This window comes from Mustelus asterias, unplaced genomic scaffold (assembly GCF_964213995.1).
Source record: "Mustelus asterias unplaced genomic scaffold, sMusAst1.hap1.1 HAP1_SCAFFOLD_4076, whole genome shotgun sequence".
Lineage (NCBI taxonomy): Eukaryota > Metazoa > Chordata > Chondrichthyes > Carcharhiniformes > Triakidae > Mustelus > Mustelus asterias.
Window position 1 is genome coordinate 2,241 of NW_027594021.1, and position 20,893 is coordinate 23,133.

Below are 20,893 nucleotides of genomic sequence, written 5' to 3' on the forward strand. Positions count from 1 at the left end.
TGTGTAAAATACGTCCTTCTGATATCTGTGCTAAACCTCCCCCCCTTCACCTTGAACCTATGACCCCTCGTGAACGTCACCACCGACCTGGGGAAAAGCTTCCCACCGTTCACCCTATCTATGCCTTTCATAATTTTATACACCTCTATTAAGTCTCCCCTCATCCTCCGTCTTTCCAGGGAGAACAACCCCAGTTTACCCAATCTCTCCTCATAACTAAGCCCCTCCATACCAGGTAACATCCTGGCAAACCTCCTCTGCACTCTCTCCAAAGCCTCCACGTCCTTCTGGTAGTGTGGCGACCAGAACTGGACGCAGTATTCCAGATGCGGCCGAACCAACGTTCTATACATCTGCAACATCAGACCCCAACTTTTATACTCTATGCCCCGTCCTATAAAGGCAAGCATGCCATATGCCTTCTTCACCACCTTCTCCACCTGTGACGTCACCTTCAAGGATCTGTGGACTTGCACACCCAGGTCCCTCTGCGTATCTACACCCTTTATGTTAGAATGTTAGAACCCTGTTAGAATTTTATAAGTTTCTATGAGATCCCCTCTCACTCTTCCAAACTCCAGTGAATATAATCCTAACCCACTTAGTCTCTCCTCATATGACAGACCTGCCATTCCAGGAATCAGCCTGGTAAACCTTCGCTGAGCTCCCCCTACAGCAAGAACATCCTTCCCTCCCCCTCTGTCTCTCTCTCTCTCTCTCTCTCTCTGCCGTGCTAACCTCCCTCTCTCCCTTTTCCAGTGGGAATCCCAGCACCAGGGGATCAGCTGCGAGGATTTCCAGAACTGGAAGCGGGAGAACGACCCGGAATATCAGGCCCAGGGTCTGGCTGCCTATCTGAAGGAGAACGGGATTGGTAGGTGTTGGGGGGGGCTGCGGGAAAACCTCCCAGTGTCCCATCCCGCGCGGGAGGGATCTTACCCCGGGGTGCGGGGAGGCTGGAGAGAGGGTGACTACGATGAGTGTTACACAGGAGAGGAGGAACCCCCCTCGCCCGAGAACTAACCCTAAAACCCCCAAAGAGGAATGCCTCTGAAATAACAAATAAAATACCTCTTAAATAATAAATAAAATACCTCTTGAATAATAAATAAATGCGAGGTGATGCATTTTGGTTGATCGAACCAGGGCAGGACTTACTCAGTTAATGGTCGGGCGTTGGGGAGAGTTACAGAACAAAGAGATCTCGGGGTACATGTTCATAGCTCCTTGAAAGTGGAGTCACAGGTGGACAGAGTGGTGAAGAAGGCATTCGGCACGCTTGGTTTCATCGGTCAGAACATTGAATACAGGAGTTGGGACGTCTTGTTGAAGTTGTACAAGACATTGGTAAGGCCCCACTTGGAATACTGTGTACAGTTCTGGTCACCCTATTATAGAAAGGATATTATTAAACTAGAAAGAGTGCAGAAAAGATTTACTAGGATGCTAGGATACTCCCCACTTGGAGTACTGTGCTCAGTTCTGGTCGCCTCACTACAGGAAGGATGTGGAAAAGATTGAGAGGGTGCAGAGGAGATTTACAAGGATGTTGCCTGGATTGAGTGGCATGCCTTATGAGGATAGGCTGAGGGAGCTCGGTCTTTTCTCCTTGGAGAGACATAGGATGAGAGGAGACCTAATAGAGGTGTATCAGATGTTGAGAGGCATAGATCGGGTGGACTCTCGGAGGCTTTTTCCCAGGGTGGAAATGTCTGCCACGAGAGGACACAGGTTTAGGGTGCTGGGGGGTAGGTACAGGGGAGATGTTAGGGGTAAGTTTTTCACACAGAGGGTGGTGGGCGAGTGGAATCGGCTGCCGTCAGTGGTGGTGGAGGCGAACTCAATAGGGTCTTTTAAGAGACTCCTGGATGAGTACATGGAGCTTAATAGGATGGAGGGTTATAGGTAGGTCTAGAAGGTAGGGATGTGTTCCGCACAACTTGTGGGGCCGAAGGGCCTGTTTGTGCTATAGTTTTTCTATGTTCTACCGGGACTTGATGGTTTGAGTTATAAGGAGAGGCTGGATAGACTGGGACTTTTTTCTCTGGAGCGTAGGAGGCTGAGGGGTGATCTTATAGAGGTCTATAAAATAATGAGGGGCACAGATCAGCTAGATAGTCAATATCTTTTCCCAAAGGTAGGGGAGTCTAAAACTAGAGGGCATAGGTTTAAGGTGAGAGGGGAGAGATACAAAAGGGTCCAGAGGGGCAATTTTTTCACACACAGGGTGGTGAGTGTCTGGAACAAGCTGCCAGAGGCAGTAGTAGAGGTGGGTACAATTTTGTCTTTTAAAAAGCATTTAGACAGTTACATGGGTACGATGGGTATAGAGGGATATGGGCCAAATGTGGGCAACTGGACGAGCTCAGGGGTTTAAAAAGAAAGGGGACGGCATGGACAAGTTGGGCCGAAGGGCCTGTTTCCATGCTGTAAACCTCGATGACTCTATAGCCTCACCCTGTAATCTGTTAAAGGGCGTGGTGTGACCCACTCTTATGCAACTTCGAATGGTTCAATCGAAAGAACTCCCTGACACACTCGCTCAAATCAACACGGAACAATTTACTTACCTAATTAGCAGTGAAGAAAGGAACTAAAGTATTAACAAGCCGAATAAATGCTTTCTATTAACTGTTCCCCACTAAATCAAGATTCTAATTGAATGTTGGTCCAATAAATACGAGTCGCACCCATTAACATAATAGAATTTAGTCACTCTCTCAATTACAACCAGGTTTTGTCTCTTCTGGAATATTCTGGTTCTTCTCCGTTGATTTCTCTGCCCGGAACTTCTTCGAATCGTAGACTCCTGACAGTGCAGAAAGAGCCCATTCGGCCCATCGATTCTGCACCGACCACAATCCCACCCCAGGCCCTATCCCCGTAACCTCACATATTTACCCTCGCTAGTCCCCCTGTCACTAAGGGACAATTTAGCACGGCCAATCCACCCTAACCCGCACATCTTTGGACACTAAGGGACAATTTAGCATGGCCAATCCACCCTAACCTGCACATCTTTGGACACTAAGGGACAATTTAGCATGGCCAATCCACCTAACCTACACATCTTTGGACACTAAGGGACAATTTAGCACGGCCAATCCACCCTAACCTACACATCTTTGGACACTAAGGGACAATTTAGCATGGCCAATGCACCCTAACCTACACATCTTTGGACACTAAGGGACAATTTAGCATGGCCAATGCACCCTAACCTACACATCTTTGGACACTAAGGGACAATTTAGCATGGCCAATCCACCCTAACCTACACATCTTTGGACACTAAGGGACAATTTAGCACGGCCCAATCCACCTTAACCTGCACATCTTTGGTACTTTTTCTATCTCGGTGCTGCTCTCTCTCAGACATACATGACGCTAAGTGACACAGTGGGTTAGCACTGCTGCCTCACAGCACCAGGGACCCGGCTTCCATTCCCGACTTTGGGTCACTGTCTGTGCGGAGTTTGCACATTCTCCCCGTGTCTGCGTGGGTTTCCTCCGGGTGCTCCGGTTCCCTCCCACAGTCTGAAAGACGTGCGGGTTAGGGTGCATTGGGCCGTGCTAAATTCTCCCTCAGTGTAACCCGAACAGGTGCCGGAGTGTGGCGACTAGGGGATTCTCACAGTAACTTCATTGCAGTGTTAATGTAAGCTTACTTGTGACTAATAAATAAGCTTCAAAGAAGCTATGAGAGCCAGTGATTCTCTCTGTGTCTGTTATCTCTGGAGGGCGGCAGTTAGTCTGCTTCTTTGTCCCACTGCCCCCTTCTGTTATATGTGTGGGGACGTATCACTATCTCCCACAATAAGATTGGTCCGAGGTTGCCAAAACCATCAGATTTAAATTTAATAGGTTCTTGGTATCGAAGTGCCTTATTTATAATGGATTGGCTAATAATGTTGCCTTGGTAACACTACTGCATGGCCTTTCGATCCGAATGCTTCACTTGGGGTTCTCTGTGGACTTAGAGTTTAAAATCTCTGAGCACAGAAAAAGCCCCACCTTTCAACATCTTGTTTGATAAAACAAAGAACAGTACAGCACAGGAAACAGGCCCTTCGGCCCTCCAAGCCTGTACCGCTCCTTGGTCCAACTAGACCAATCGTTTGTATCCCTCCATTCCCAGGCTGCTCATGTGACTATCCAGGTAAGTCTTAAACGATGTCAGCGTGCCTGCCTCCACCACCCTACTTGGCAGCGCATTCCAGGCCCCCACCACCCTCTGTGTAAAAAACGTCCCTCTGATGTCTGAGTTATACTTCGCCCCTCTCAGCTTGAGCCCGTGACCCCTCGTGATCGTCACCTCCGACCTGGGAAAAAGCTTCCCACTGTTCACCCTATCTATACCCTTCATAATCTTGTACACCTCTATTAGATCTCCCCTCATTCTCCGTCTTTCCAAGGAGAACAACCCCAGTCTACCCAATCTCTCCTCATAGCTAAGACCCTCCATACCAGGCAACATCCTGGTAAACCTTCTCTGCACTCTCTCCAATGCCTCCACGTCCTTCTGGTAGTGCGGCGACCAGAACTGGACGCAGTACTCCAAATGTGGCCTCACCAACGTTCTATACAGCTGCATCATCAGACTCCAGCTTTTATACTCTATACCCCGTCCTATAAAGGCAAGCATACCATATGCCTTCTTCACCACCTTCTCCACCTGTGTTGCCACCTTCAAGGATTTGTGGACTTGCACACCCAGGTCCCTCTGTGTTTCTATACTCCTGATGACTCTGCCATTTATTGTATAACTCCTCCCTACATTATTTCTTCCAAAATGCATCACTTCGCATTTATCCGGATTAAACTCCATCTGCCACCTCTCCGCCCAATTTTCCAGCCTATCTATATCCTGCTGTATTGCCCGACAATGCTCTTCGCTATCCGCAATTCCAGCCATCTTCGTGTCATCCGCAAACTTGCTGATTACACCAGTTACACCTTCTTCCAAATCATTTATATATATCACAAATAGCAGAGGTCCCAGTACAGAGCCCTGCGGAACACCACTGGTCACAGACCTCCAGCCGGAAAAAGACCCTTCGACCACTACCCTCTGTCTCCTATGGCCAAGCCAGTTCTCCACCCATCGAGCCACTTCTCCTTGTATCCCATGAGCCTTAACCTTCTTAACCAACCTGCCATGTGGGACTTTGTCAAATGCCTGACTGAAATCCATATAGACGACATCCACGGCCCTTCCTTCATCAACCGTTTTTGTTAGTTCCTCAAAAAACTCCACCAAATTTGTAAGGCACGACCTCCCTCTTACAAAACCATGCTGTCTGTCACTAATGAGATTGTTCCGTTCTAAATGCACATACATCCTGTCTCTAAGAATCCTCTCCAACAACTTCCCTACCACGGACGTCAAGCTCACCGGCCTATAAAACCCAACATCAGGCGACAGGGGGACCAGTCTGAGCAAGGGTGACAGCGGCTTGCCCCGGGCTGTGGCAGGCTGTCTGGCTTGGGGCAGTGTGTCCGCACAGGTGCAGTGTGTGAGGCAGAGTTGGGGGGGGGGGGGAAGGGGGGTACAACAGACGGCCACCGGCTCAGTCTGAGAAGCGAACCGCGTCCACACGGTCCACACACAGCCTGGCACGGGGGCACTGCGGGTTAGCGCTGCTGCCTCACAGCGCCAGGGGACCCGGGTTCGATTCCCGGATTTGGGGTCGGAGTCTGCGCGGAGTCTGCGCGTTCTCCCCGTGTCTGCGTGGGTTTCCTCCGGGTGCTCCGGTTTCCTCCCACAGTCCGAAAGACGTGCTGGTTAGGGTGCTAAATTCTTCCCTCAGTGTTACCCGAACCGGCGTCGGAGTGTGGGCGACGAGGGGATTTTCACAGTAACTTCATTGTAGTGTTAATGTCAGCCTACTTGATTGAATGGTGGAGTGGACTCGTTGGGCCGAATGGCCTTACTTCCGCTCCTATGTCTTATGGTCTTGTGACACGAATGAATAACCTTTAAACCTCTTTCCCCCCCCCCTCCTCCTGCCCCCTCCTCCTGCCCCCTCCTCCCCGCCCCCTCCTCCCCGCCCCCTCCTCCCCGCCCCCTCCCTCCCCGCCCCCTCCTCCCCGCCCCCTCCTCCCCGCCCCCTCCTCCCGCCCCCTCCTCCCGCCCCCTCCTCCCGCCCCCTCCTCCCCGCCCCCTCCTCCCCGCCCCCTCCTCCCCGCCCCCTCCTCCCGCCCCCTCCTCCCGCCCCCTCCTCCCGCCCCCTCCTCCCGCCCCCTCCTCCCGCCCCCTCCTCCCGCCCCCTCCTCCCGCCCCCTCCTCCCGCCCCCTCCTCCCCGCCCCCTCCTCCCGCCCCCTCCTCCCCGCCCCCTCCTCCCCCGCCCCCTCCTCCCCGCCCCCTCCTCCCCGCCCCCTCCTCCCCGCCCCCTCCTCCCCGCCCCCTCCTCCCCGCCCCCTCCTCCCCGCCCCCTCCTCCCCGCCCCCTCCTCCCCGCCCCCTCCTCCCCGCCCCCTCCTCCCCGCCCCCTCCTCCCCGCCCCCTCCTCCCCGCCCCCTCCTCCCCGCCCCCTCCTCCCCGCCCCTCCCTCCCCGCCCCCTCCTCCCCGCCCCCTCCTCCCCGCCCCCTCCTCCCCGCCCCCTCCTCCCCGCCCCCTCCTCCCCGCCCCCTCCTCCCCGCCCCCTCCTCCCCGCCCCCTCCTCCCGCCCCCTCCTCCCGCCCCCTCCTCCCGCCCCCTCCTCCCGCCCCCTCCTCCCGCCCCCTCCTCCCGCCCCCTCCTCCCCGCCCCCTCCTCCCGCCCCCTCCTCCCGCCCCCTCCTCCCCGCCCCCTCCTCCCCGCCCCCTCCTCCCCGCCCCCTCCTCCCCGCCCCCTCCTCCCCGCCCCCTCCTCCCCGCCCCCTCCTCCCCGCCCCCTCCTCCCCGCCCCCTCCTCCCCGCCCCCTCCTCCCCGCCCCCTCCTCCCCGCCCCCTCCTCCCCGCCCCCTCCTCCCCGCCCCCTCCTCCCCGCCCCCTCCTCCCCGCCCCCTCCTCCCCGCCCCCTCCTCCCCGCCCCCCTCCTCCCCGCCCCCCTCCTCCCCGCCCCCTCCTCCCCGCCCCCTCCTCCCCGCCCCCTCCTCCCCGACCCCTCCTCCCCGCCCCCTCCTCCCCGCCCCCTCCTCCCCGCCCCCTCCTCCCCGCCCCCTCCTCCCGCCCCCTCCTCCCGCGCCGCCCTCCCCCCCCCCCCCCCCCCCCCCCCGACTCTGTGTGATCCACCCACAGACTGTCCGAACTGTAAATTCCGTTACTCGCTGGCGAAAGGTGGCTGCATGCACTTCACCTGCTCACAGTGTCAGTACGAATTCTGTAGCGGATGTTACAACACCTTCCTTGGGAAAAAGGTGAGAATCTCACAACGTGTGTCTCTGTCTGTCTCTCTCTCTCCCCAGCGCCCTGTGTTACCGACTGTATCTGTACTGATGTTAATCCAGCTCCCTCACACTGTCACTCAGTAACCCCTCTCCCCCAGCACCCTGTGTTACTGACTGTATCTGTACTGATGTTAATCCAGCTCCCTCACACTGTCACTCAGTAACCCCTCTCCCCCAGCACACTGTGTTACTGACTGTATCTGTACTGATGTTAATCCAGCTCCCTCACACTGTCACTCAGTAACCCTCTCCCCCAGCACCCTGTGTTACTGACTGTATCTGTACTGATGTTAATCCAGCTCCCTCACACTCTCACTCAGTAACCCCTCTCCCCCAGCACCCTGTGTTACTGACTGTATCTGTACTGATGTTAATCCAGCTCCCTCACACTCTCACTCAGTAACCCCTCTCCCCCAGCGCCCTGTGTTACTGACTGTATCTCGACTGATGTCAATCCAGCTCCCTGAGATTTTCACTCAGTAACCCCTCTCCCCCAGCGCCCTGTGTTACCGACTGTATCTGTACTGATGTTAATCCAGCTCCCTCACTCAGTAACCCCTCTCCCCCAGCACCCTGTGTTACTGACTGTATCTGTACTGATGTTAATCCAGCTCCCTCACACTGTCACTCAGTAACCCCTCTCCCCCAGCACCCTGTGTTACTGACTGTATCTGTACTGATGTTAATCCAGCTCCCTCACACTGTCACTCAGTAACCCCTCTCCCCCAGCACACTGTGTTACTGACTGTATCTGTACTGATGTTAATCCAGCTCCCTCACACTGTCACTCAGTAACCCTCTCCCCCAGCACCCTGTGTTACTGACTGTATCTGTACTGATGTTAATCCAGCTCCCTCACACTCTCACTCAGTAACCCCTCTCCCCCAGCACCCTGTGTTACTGACTGTATCTGTACTGATGTTAATCCAGCTCCCTCACACTCTCACTCAGTAACCCCTCTCCCCCAGCGCCCTGTGTTACTGACTGTATCTCGACTGATGTCAATCCAGCTCCCTGAGATTTTCACTCAGTAACCCCTCTCCCCCAGCACCCTGTGTTACTGACTGTATCTGTACTGATGTTAATCCAGCTCCCTCACACTGTCACTCAGTAACCCCTCTCCCCCCAGCACCCTGTGTTACTGACTGTATCTGTACTGATGTTAATCCAGCTCCCTCACACTGTCACTCAGTAACCTCTCTCCCCCAGGACCCTGTGTTACTGACTGTATCTGTACTGATGTTAATCCAGCTCCCTCACACTGTCACTCAGTAACCCCTCTCCCCCCAGCACCCTGTGTTACTGACTGTATCTGTACTGATGTTAATCCAGCTCCCTCACACTGTCACTCAGTAACCCCTCTCCCCCCAGCACCCTGTGTTACTGACTGTATCTGTACTGATGTTAATCCCGCTCCCTCACACTGTCACTCAGTAACCCCTCTCCCCCCAGCACCCTGTGTTACTGACTGTATCTGTACTGATGTTAATCCAGCTCCCTCACACTGTCACTCAGTAACCCCTCTCCCCCAGCACCCTGTGTTACTGACTGTATCTGTACTGATGTTAATCCAGCTCCCACACACTGTCACTCAGTAACCTCTCTCCCCCCAGCACCCTGTGTTACTGACTGTATCTGTACTGATGTTAATCCAGCTCCCACACACTGTCACTCAGTAACCCCTCTCCCCCAGCACCCTGTGTTACTGACTGTATCTCTACTGATGTTAATCCAGCTCCCTCACACTGTCACTCAGTAACCCCTCTCCCCCAGCACCCTGTGTTACTGACTGTATCTGTACTGATGTTAATCCAGCTCCCTCACACTGTCACTCAGTAACCCCTCTCCCCCCAGCACCCTGTGTTACTGACTGTATCTGTACTGATGTTAATCCAGCTCCCTCACACTGTCACTCAGTAACCCCTCTCCCCCAGCACCCTGTGTTACTGACTGTGTCTGTACTGATGTTAATCCAGCTCCCTCACACTGTCACTCAGTAACCCCTCTCCCCCAGCACCCTGTGTTACTGACTGTATCTGTACTGATGTTAATCCAGGTCCCTCACACTGTCACTCAGTAACCCCTCTCCCCCAGCACCCTGTGTTACTGACTGTATCTGTACTGATGTTAATCCAGCTCCCTCACACTGTCACTCAGTAATCCCTCTCCCCCAGCACCCTGTGTTACTGACTGTATCTGTACTGATGTTAATCCAGCTCCCTCACTCAGTAACCCCTCTCCCCCAGCACCCTGTGTTACTGACTGTATCTGTACTGATGTTAATCCAGCTCCCTCACTCAGTAACCCCTCTCCCCCAGCACCCTGTGTTACTGACTGTATCTGTACTGATGTTAATCCAGCTCCCTCACACTGTCACTCAGTAACCCCTCTCCCCCAGCACACTGTGTTACTGACTGTATCTGTACTGATGTTAATCCAGCTCCCTCACACTGTCACTCAGTAACCCCTCTCCCCCAGCACCCTGTGTTACTGACTGTATCTCTACTGATGTTAATCCAGCTCCCTCACTCAGTAACCCCTCTCCCCCAGCACCCTGTGTTACTGACTGTATCTCTACTGATGTTAATCCAGCTCCCTCACTCAGTAACCCCTCTCCCCCAGCACCCTGTGTTACTGACTGTATCTGTACTGATGTTAATCCAGCTCCCTCACACTGTCACTCAGTAACCCCTCTCCCCCAGCACCCTGTGTTACTGACTGTATCTCTACTGATGTTAATCCAGCTCCCTCACACTGTCACTCAGTGACCCCTCTCCCCCCAGCACCCTGTGTTACTGACTGTATCTGTACTGATGTTAATCCAGCTCCCTCACACTGTCACTCAGTAACCCCTCTCCCCCAGCACCCTGTGTTACTGACTGTATCTGTACTGATGTTAACCCAGCTCCCTCACACTGTCACTCAGTAACCCCTCTCCCCCAGCACCCTGTGTTACTGACTGTATCTGTACTGATGTTAATCCAGCTCCCTCACACTGTCACTCAGTAACCCCTCTCCCCCCAGCACCCTGTGTTACTGACTGTATCTGTACTGATGTTAATCCAGCTCCCTCACACTGTCACTCAGTAACCCCTCTCCCCCCAGCACCCTGTGTTACTGACTGTATCTGTACTGATGTTAATCCAGCTCCCACACACTGTCACTCAGTAACCCCTCTCCCCCCAGCACCCTGTGTTACTGACTGTATCTGTACTGATGTTAATCCAGCTCCCACACACTGTCACTCAGTAACCCCTCTCCCCCCAGCACCCTGTGTTACTGACTGTATCTGTACTGATGTTAATCCAGCTCCCTCACACTGTCACTCAGTAACCCCTCTCCCCCCAGCACCCTGTGTTACTGACTGTATCTGTACTGATGTTAATCCAGCTCCCACACACTGTCAGTCAGTAACCCCTCTCCCCCCAGCACCCTGTGTGACTGACTGTATCTGTACTGATGTTAATCCAGCTCCCACACACTGTCACTCAGTAACCCCTCTCCCCCAGCACCCTGTGTTACTGACTGTATCTGTACTGATGTTAATCCAGCTCCCTCACACTGTCACTCAGTAATCCCTCTCCCCCAGCACCCTGTGTTACTGACTGTATCTGTACTGATGTTAATCCAGCTCCCTCACACTGTCACTCAGTAACCGCTCTCACCCCAGCACCCTGTGTTACTGACTGTATCTGTACTGATGTTAATCCAGCTCCCTCACACTGTCACTCAGTAACCCCTCTCCCCCAGCACCCTGTGTTACTGACTGTATCTGTACTGATGTTAATCCAGCTCCCTCACTCAGTAACCCCTCTCCCCCAGCACCCTGTGTTACTGACTGTATCTCTACTGATGTTAATCCAGCTCCCTCACTCAGTAACCCCTCTCCCCCAGCACCCTGTGTTACTGACTGTATCTGTACTGATGTTAATCCAGCTCCCTCACACTGTCACTCAGTAACCCCTCTCCCCCAGCACCCTGTGTTACTGACTGTATCTCTACTGATGTTAATCCAGCTCCCTCACACTGTCACTCAGTGACCCCTCTCCCCCCAGCACCCTGTGTTACTGACTGTATCTGTACTGATGTTAATCCAGCTCCCTCACACTGTCACTCAGTAACCCCTCTCCCCCAGCACCCTGTGTTACTGACTGTATCTGTACTGATGTTAACCCAGCTCCCTCACACTGTCACTCAGTAACCCCTCTCCCCCAGCACCCTGTGTTACTGACTGTATCTGTACTGATGTTAATCCAGCTCCCTCACACTGTCACTCAGTAACCGCTCTCACCCCAGCACCCTGTGTTACTGACTGTATCTGTACTGATGTTAATCCAGCTCCCTCACACTGTCACTCAGTAACCCCTCTCCCCCAGCACCCTGTGTTACTGACTGTATCTCTACTGATGTTAATCCAGCTCCCTCACTCAGTAACCCCTCTCCCCCAGCACCCTGTGTTACTGACTGTATCTCTACTGATGTTAATCCAGCTCCCTCACTCAGTAACCCCTCTCCCCCAGCACCCTGTGTTACTGACTGTATCTGTACTGATGTTAATCCAGCTCCCTCACACTGTCACTCAGTAACCCCTCTCCCCCAGCACCCTGTGTTACTGACTGTATCTCTACTGATGTTAATCCAGCTCCCTCACACTGTCACTCAGTGACCCCTCTCCCCCCAGCACCCTGTGTTACTGACTGTATCTGTACTGATGTTAATCCAGCTCCCTCACACTGTCACTCAGTAACCCCTCTCCCCCAGCACCCTGTGTTACTGACTGTATCTGTACTGATGTTAATCCAGCTCCCTCACACTGTCACTCAGTAACCCCTCTCCCCCCAGCACCCTGTGTTACTGACTGTATCTGTACTGATGTTAATCCAGCTCCCTCACACTGTCACTCAGTAACCCCTCTCCCCCCAGCACCCTGTGTTACTGACTGTATCTGTACTGATGTTAATCCAGCTCCCACACACTGTCACTCAGTAACCCCTCTCCCCCCAGCACCCTGTGTTACTGACTGTATCTGTACTGATGTTAATCCAGCTCCCACACACTGTCACTCAGTAACCCCTCTCCCCCCAGCACCCTGTGTTACTGACTGTATCTGTACTGATGTTAATCCAGCTCCCTCACACTGTCACTCAGTAACCCCTCTCCCCCCAGCACCCTGTGTTACTGACTGTATCTGTACTGATGTTAATCCAGCTCCCACACACTGTCACTCAGTAACCCCTCTCCCCCCAGCACCCTGTGTGACTGACTGTATCTGTACTGATGTTAATCCAGCTCCCACACACTGTCACTCAGTAACCCCTCTCCCCCAGCACCCTGTGTTACTGACTGTATCTGCACTGATGTTAATCCAGCTCCCTCACACTGTCACTCAGTAATCCCTCTCCCCCAGCACCCTGTGTTACTGACTGTATCTGTACTGATGTTAATCCAGCTCCCTCACACTGTCACTGAGTACCCCTCTCCCCCAGCACCCTGTGTTACTGACTGTGTCTGTACTGATGTTAATCCAGCTCCCTCACACTGTCACTCAGTAACCCCTCTCCCCCAGCACCCTGTGTTACTGACTGTATCTGTACTGATGTTAATCCAGCTCCCTCACACTGTCACTCAGTAACCCCTCTCCCCCCAGCACCCTGTGTTACTGACTGTATCTGTACTGATGTTAATCCAGCTCCCTCACACTGTCACTCAGTAACCCCTCTCCCCCCAGCACCCTGTGTTACTGACTGTATCTGTACTGATGTTAATCCAGCTCCCACACACTGTCACTCAGTAACCTCTCTCCCCCCAGCACCCTGTGTTATTGACTGTATCTGTACTGATGTTAATCCAGCTCCCACACACTGTCACTCAGTAACCCCTCTCCCCCAGCACCCTGTGTTACTGACTGTATCTGTACTGATGTTAATCCAGCTCCCTCACACTGTCACTCAGTAACCCCTCTCCCCCAGCACCCTGTGTTACTGACTGTATCTGTACTGATGTTAATCCAGGTCCCTCACACTGTCACTCAGTAACCCCTCTCCCCCAGCACCCTGTGTTACTGACTGTATCTGTACTGATGTTAATCCAGCTCCCTCACTCAGTAACCCCTCTCCCCCAGCACCCTGTGTTACTGACTGTATCTGTACTGATGTTAATCCAGCTCCCTCACACTGTCACTCAGTAACCCCTCTCCCCCAGCTCCCTGTGTTACTGACTGTATCTGTACTGATGTTAATCCAGCTCCCTCACACTGTCACTCAGTGACCCCTCTCCCCCCAGCACCCTGTGTTACTGACTGTATCTGTACTGATGTTAATCCAGCTCCCTCACACTGTCACTCAGTGACCCCTCTCCCCCCAGCACCCTGTGTTACTGACTGTATCTGTACTGATGTTAATCCAGCTCCCTCACACTGTCACTCAGTAACCCCTCTCCCCCAGCACCCTGTGTTACTGACTGTGTCTGTACTGATGTTAATCCACCTCCCTCACACTGTCACTCAGTAACCCCTCCCCCCAGCACCCTGTGTTACTGACTGTATCATAGAACATAGAACATAGAACATAGAACATTACAGCGCAGAACAGGCCCTTCGGCCCACGATGTTGCACCGACCAGTTAAAAAAAAAAAAAAACTGTGACCCTCCAACCTAAACCAATTTCTTTTCGTCCATGAACCTATCTACGGATCTCTTAAACGCCCCCAAACTAGGCGCATTTACTACTGATGCTGGCAGGGCATTCCAATCCCTCACCACCCTCTGGGTAAAGAACCTACCCCTGACATCGGTTCTATAACTACCCCCCCTCAATTTAAAGCCATGCCCCCTCGTGCTGGATTTCTCCATCAGAGGAAAAAGGCTATCACTATCCACCCTATCTAAACCTCTAATCATCTTGTATGTTTCAATAAGATCCCCTCTTAGCCGCCGCCTTTCCAGCGAAAACAATCCCAAATCCCTCAGCCTCTCCTCATAGGATCTCCCCTCCATACCAGGCAACATCCTGGTAAACCTCCTCTGCACCCTCTCCAAAGCCTCCACATCCTTCCTGTAATGTGGGGACCAGAACTGCACACAGTACTCCAAGTGCGGCCGCACCAGAGTTGTGTACAGTTGCAACATAACGCTACGACTCCTAAATTCAATCCCCCTACCAATAAACGCCAAGACACCATATGCCTTCTTAACAACCTTATCTACTTGATTCCCAACTTTCAGGGATCTATGCACACATACACCTAGATCCCTCTGCTCCTCCACACTATTCAAAGTCCTCCCGTTAGCCCTATACTCAACACAACTGTTATTCCTACCAAAGTGAATTACCTCACACTTCTCCGCATTAAACTCCATCCGCCACCTCTCGGCCCAACTTTGCAACCTGTCTAAGTCTTCCTGCAAACTACGACACCCTTCCTCACTGTCTACCACACCACCGACTTTGGTGTCATCAGCAAATTTGCTAATCCACCCAACTATACCCTCATCCAGATCATTAATAAATATTACAAACAGCAGTGGCCCCAAAACAGATCCCTGAGGTACACCACTTGTAACCGCACTCCATGATGAATATTTACTATCAACCACCACCCTCTGTTTCCTATCCGCTAGCCAATTCCTGATCCAATTTCCTAGATCACCCCCAATCCCATACATCTGCATTTTCTGCAGAAGCCTACCATGGTGAACCTTATCAAACGCCTTACTAAAATCCATATATACCACGTCCACTGCCTTGCCCCCATCCACCTCCTTGGTCACTTTCTCAAAAAACTCAATAAGGTTAGTAAGGCACGACCTACCTGCCACAAAACCATGCTGACTATCACCTATCAATTCATTACTCTCCAAATAACTATAAATCCTATCCCTTATAATTTTTTCCAACATCTTGCCGACAACAGAAGTGAGACTCACCGGTCTATAATTCCCGGGGAAGTCTCTGTTCCCCTTCTTAAACAATGGGACAACATTTGCTAACCTCCAATCTTCTGGTACTATACCAGAGGCCAACGACGACCTGAAGATCAGAGCCAGAGGCTCTGCAATCACTTCTCTTGCCTCCCAGAGAATCCTTGGATAAATCCCATCCAGACCAGGGGATTTATCTATTTTCAGACCCTCCAGAATATCCTGCACATCCTCCTTATCAACTGTAATACTGTCTATTCTACTCCCTTGCAACCCAGTGTCCTCCTCAGCTATATTCATGTCCCCTTGCGTGAACACCGAAGAGAAATATTGGTTCAATGCTTCACCAATCTCCTCCGGTTCCACACATAACTTCCCTCTGCCATCTATAACTGGCCCTAAACTTGCCCTAACCAACCTTCTGTTCTTGACATACCTATAGAACGCCTTAGGATTCTCTTTAACCCTATCCGCCAAAGTCTTCTCATGTCCCCTTTTAGCCCTGTATCTGTACTGATGTTAATCCAGCTCCTTCACACTGTCACTCAGTAACCCCTCTCCCCCAGCACCCTGTGTTACTGACTGTATCTGTACTGATGTTAATCCAGCTCCCTCGCACTGTCACTCAGTAACCCCTCTCCCCCAGCACCCTGTGTTACTGACTGTATCTCTACTGATGTTAATCCAGCTCCCTCACACTGTCACTCAGTAACCCCTCTCCCCCAGCACCCTGTGTTACTGACTGTATCTGTACTGATGTTAATCCAGCTCCTTCACACTGTCACTCAGTAACCCCTCTCCCCCAGCACCCTGTGTTACTGACTGTATCTGTACTGATGTTAATCCAGCTCCCTGACACTGTCACTGAGTAACCTCTCTCCCCCAGCGCCTTGTGTTACTGACTGTATCTGTACTGATGTTAATCCAGCTCCCTCACACTGTCACTCAGTAACCCCTCTCCCCCCAGCACCCTGTGTTACTGACTGTATCTGTACTGATGTTAATCCAGCTCCCTCACACTGTCACTGTGTAACCTCCCCTGTTGCTGTCCTCGAAGGGGACTTGTGGTGTGTTGGAGGTTGTACTTGGTTTTCTCACCGTCCTGTGTGCCCCCCGAGCATGTTTGGTGCCTCCGTGAAACTGGTGCAGGTTTTGATTTGATTTATTATTGTCACCTGTATTAACATACAGTGAAAAGTATTGTTTCTTGCGCGCTATACAGACAAAGCATACTGTTCATAGAGAAGGAAAGGAGAGGGTGCAGAATGTAGTGTTACAGTCATAGCTAGGGTGTAGAGAAAGATCAACTCAATGCGAGGTAGGTCCATTCAAAAGTCTGACAGCAGCAGGGAAGAAGCTGTTCTTGAGTCGGTCGGTCCGTGACCTCAGACTTTTGTATCTTTTTCCCGAGGGAAGAAGGTGGAAGAGAGAATGTCCGGGGTGCGTGGGGGGGTCCTTAATTATGCCGGCTGCTTTTCCCCGAGGCAGCAGGAAGTGTAGACAGAGTCAATGGATGGGGAGGCTGGTTTGCGTGATGGATTGGGCTACATTCACGATCCTTTTGTAGATCCTTGCGGTCTTGGGCAGAGCAGGAGCCCCAGACCAAGCTGTGATACAACCAGAAAGAATGCTTTCTATGGGGCATCTGTAAAAGTTGGTGAGAGTCGTAGCTGACATGCCAAATTTCCTTCGTCTTCTGAGAAAGTAGAGGCGTTGGTGGGGCTTTCTTCACTGTAGTGTCGGCATGGGGGGGACCAGGACAGGTTGTTGGTGATCTGGACACCTAAAAACCTGAAGCTCTCGAACCCTTTCTACTTCATCCCCGCTGATGTAGACAGGAGCATGTTCTCCTTTACGCTTCCTGAAGTCGATGACAATCTCCTTTGTTTTGTTGACATTGAGGGAGAGATTATTGTTGCTGCACCAGTTCACCAGATTCTCTATCTCATTCCTGTACTCTGTCCCGTCATTGTTTGAGATCCGACCCACTACGGTGGTGTCGTCAGCAAACTGGAAAATGGAATTGGAGGGGAATTTGGCCGCACAGTGATGGGTGTATAAGGAGTATAGTAGGGGGCTGAGAACACAGCCTTGTGGGGCACCGGTGTGTGAGGGTGGCTGTTGATGACTGTCTGGTCTGTCGTACCTCTCTCCCTCAGAAATGCGTTGACCCCATTTGCGTGCTGAAGGACACCCTCCACGCCCACCATCCACGCGACTGTCTGTTCTACCTCCGTGACTGGCCAGTCGACCGGCTGCAGACACTACTCCAGGTGACCCTGTAGGGGGCGACGCGGCCGGAGTAACATGGTGGCAGCGGTGGGGGGGGGGAATCGGGAAAGGGAGAGAGAGAGTTTGGCAGAGTTGGGGGGGCGTGATTCCCAATGGAGATGGGGATGAGCGAATGGAGGTCCCCCCCGAGATGGCTCGGGAAGGCGGGGCTGAGAGAGGGTGGACCAGACGGGACGGGCGGCCTGGGGGGGGGGGACAGCGCTGAGGGCGAGCGGGCGGAGGGGGAGTTGGCACGAGGCAGAGTGGGGGAGGTGAGGGGGGCAGGTAGGAGGGGAGGGAGAGCGGTATCGACAGCAGGTGAGGGCGTGCGATGGATGGAGACAGTGCAAAGGGGGAGTGAGGATATACTGGCACTGGAGGGGGTGCGGAGGAGATTCACTCGGTTGATCCCGGAGTTGAGAGGGTTGGCTTATGAGGAGAGACTGAGTAGACTGGGGCTATACTCATTGGAATTCAGAAGAATGAGGGGAGATCTTATAGAAACATATAAGATTATGAAGGGAATAGATAAGATAGAAGCAGGGGAAGTTGTTTCCACTGGCGGGTGAAACTAGAACGAGGGGGCATGGCCTCAAAATAAGGGGGAGCAGATTTGGGACTGAGTTGAGGAGGAACTTCTTCACACAAAGGGTTGTGAATCTGTGGAATTCCCTGCCCAGTTGAGGCTCCCTCAGTGAATGTTTTTAAGGGAAGGATAGATAGATTTTTGAAGGAATTAAGGGTTATGGTGAGCGGGCGCGTCAGTGGAGCTGAGTCCACGGAAAGATCAGCCGTGATCTTATTGAATGGCGGGGCAGGCTCGAGGGGGCAGATGGCCTACTCCCGCTCCTAGATCTTAGGAGGCACAGGGAGGTGGGCGGGACAGACGGGAGGCGCAGGGAGGGAGCATGAGGGCAGAGGGAGGGTGAGGGCGGACGGCGAGCGTGACAGACCCAGAGAATCCATGTTGTTTGTTTCTCTGTGGATTGGCGAGCCGAGGGACAGCCCTGAACCCACTTTGAACTCTGCGGACAGATTCCTGGTTAATATTGACTGTGTCTCTGTCTCTCTCTCTCTCTCTGCGACAGGACAACAATGTGATCTTCGATCGGGAGCCCCCACTCGGTGCCGAGCTGGCTCCAGGAGGTCAGTGTTCTTCTCTGCTCGAACTGTCCGCCACTCTGGGGCCGCGAACCCCTCAAACCCCTGATCCTCCCCCCTCGCCCTCCACCTCTCTCTCTCTCTCTCTCCCTTCCCTCGCCCTCCCTCCCTTCCCCTTCCCTCGCCCTCCCCCTTCCCTCGCCCTCCCCCTTCCCTCGCCCTCCCCCTTCCCTCGCCCTCCCCCTTCCCTCGCCCTCCCCCTTCCCTCGCCCTCCCCCTTCCCTCGCCCTCCCCCTTCCCTCGCCCTCCCCCTTCCCTCGCCCTCCCCCTTCCCTCGCCCTCCCCCTTCCCTCGCCCTCCCCCTTCCCTCGCCCTCCCCTTCCCTCGCCCTCCCCCTTCCCTCGCCCTCCCCCTTCCCTCGCCCTCCCCCTTCCCTCGCCCTCCCCCTTCCCTCGCCCTCCCCCTTCCCTCGCCCTCCCCCTTCCCTCGCCCTCCCCCTTCCCTCGCCCTCCCCCTTCCCTCGCCCTCCCCCTTCCCTCGCCCTCCCCCTTCCCTCGCCCTCCCCCTTCCCTCGCCCTCCCCCTTCCCTCGCCCTCCCCCTTCCCTCGCCCTCCCCCTTCCCTCGCCCTCCCCCTTCCCTCGCCCTCCCCCTTCCCTCGCCCTCCCCCTTCCCTCGCCCTCCCCCCTTCCCTCGCCCTCCCCCTTCCCTCGCCCTCCCCCTTCCCTCGCCCTCCCCCTTCCCTCGCCCTCCCCCTTCCCTCGCCCTCCCCCTTCCCTCGCCTTCCCTCGCCCTCCCCCTTCCCTCGCCCTCCCCCTTCCCTCGCCCTCCCCCTTCCCTCGCCCTCCCCCTTCCCTCGCCCTCCCCCTTCCCTCGCCCTCCCCCTTCCCTCGCCCTCCCCCTTCCCTCGCCCTCCCCCTTCCCTCGCCCTCCCCCTTCCCTCGCCCTCCCCCTTCCCTCGCCCTCCCCCTTCCCTCGCCCTCCCCCTTCCCTCGCCCTCCCCCTTCCCTCGCCCTCCCCCTTCCTCGCCCTCCCCCTTCCCTCGCCCTCCCCCCTTCCCTCGCCCTCCCCCTTCCCTCGCCCTCCCCCTTCCCTCGCCCCCCCCCTTCCCTCGCCCTCCCCCTTCCCTCGCCCTCCCCCTTCCCTCGCCCTCCCCCTTCCCTCGCCCTCCCCCTTCCCTCGCCCTCCCCCTTCCCTCGCCCTCCCCCTTCCCTCGCCCTCCCCCTTCCCTCGCCCTCCCCCTTCCCTCGCCCTCCCCCTTCCCTCGCCCTCCCCCTTCCCTCGCCCTCCCCCTTCCCTCGCCCTCCCCCTTCCCTCGCCCTCCCCCTTCCCTCGCCCTCCCCCTTCCCTCGCCCTCCCCCTTCCCTCGCCCTCCCCCTTCCCTCGCCCTCCCCCTTCCCTCGCCCTCCCCCTTCCCTCGCCCTCCCCCTTCCCTCGCCCTCCCCCTTCCCTCGCCCTCCCCCTTCCCTCGCCCTCCCCCTTCCCTCGCCCTCCCCCTTCCCTCGCCCTCCCCCTTCCCTCGCCCTCCCCCTTCCCTCGCCCTCCCTCCCTGTTCCCTCGTCCTCTCTCCCTCCAATAGACCACAAGACCTAAGAACAAAATGAGGCCACTCGGCCCATCAAGTCTGCTCCGCCATTCAATCATGGCTGATATTTTTCTCATTCCCATTCTCCTGCCTTTTCCCCATAACCCCTGATCCCCTTATTAATCAAGAGCCTATCTATCTCTGTCTTAAACACACTCAATGACCCGGTCTCCACAGCCTTCTGCGGCAAAGAGTTCCACACATTCCCCACTCTCTGGCTGGAGAAATTCCTCACCATCTCTGTTTTAAAGGAGCGTCCCTTTAGCCTGAGGTTGTTCCCTCTGGTTCTAGTTTTTCCTACTAGTGGAACATCCTCTCCACGTCCACTCTATCCAGGCCTCGCAGTATCCTGTAAGTTTCAATAAGATCCCCCCTCATCCTTCTAAACTCCAACGAGTACAGACCCAGAGTCCTCAACCGTTCCTCATCCGACAAGCTCTTCATTCCAGGGATCATTCTTGTGAACCTCCTCTGGACCCTTTCCAAGGGCCAGCTCATCCTTCCTTAGATACGGGGCCCAAAACTGCTCACAATACTCCAAATGGGGTCTGACCAGAGCCTTATACAGTCTCAGAAGTCCATCCCTGCTCCTGTATTCCAGCCCTCTCGACATGAATGCTAACGTTGCATTTGCCTTCCTAACTGCCG

At 54.3% G+C, this 20,893-nt stretch overlaps 1 protein-coding gene across 1 annotated transcript; it reads left to right on the top strand.

The window, feature by feature from the left end:
- Window positions 1-764: 764 nt before the first annotated feature.
- On the top strand, window positions 765-18,732 carry LOC144490939 (E3 ubiquitin-protein ligase RNF31-like; the record flags this gene model as incomplete). The annotated part of the gene is made up of 4 exons (XM_078208618.1): window positions 765-874; window positions 7,223-7,341; window positions 17,450-17,563; window positions 18,650-18,732. Coding segments are annotated over exons 2-4 (269 nt in total), but the record flags the coding sequence as incomplete, so codon positions are not given.
- Window positions 18,733-20,893: the final 2,161 nt, after the last annotated feature.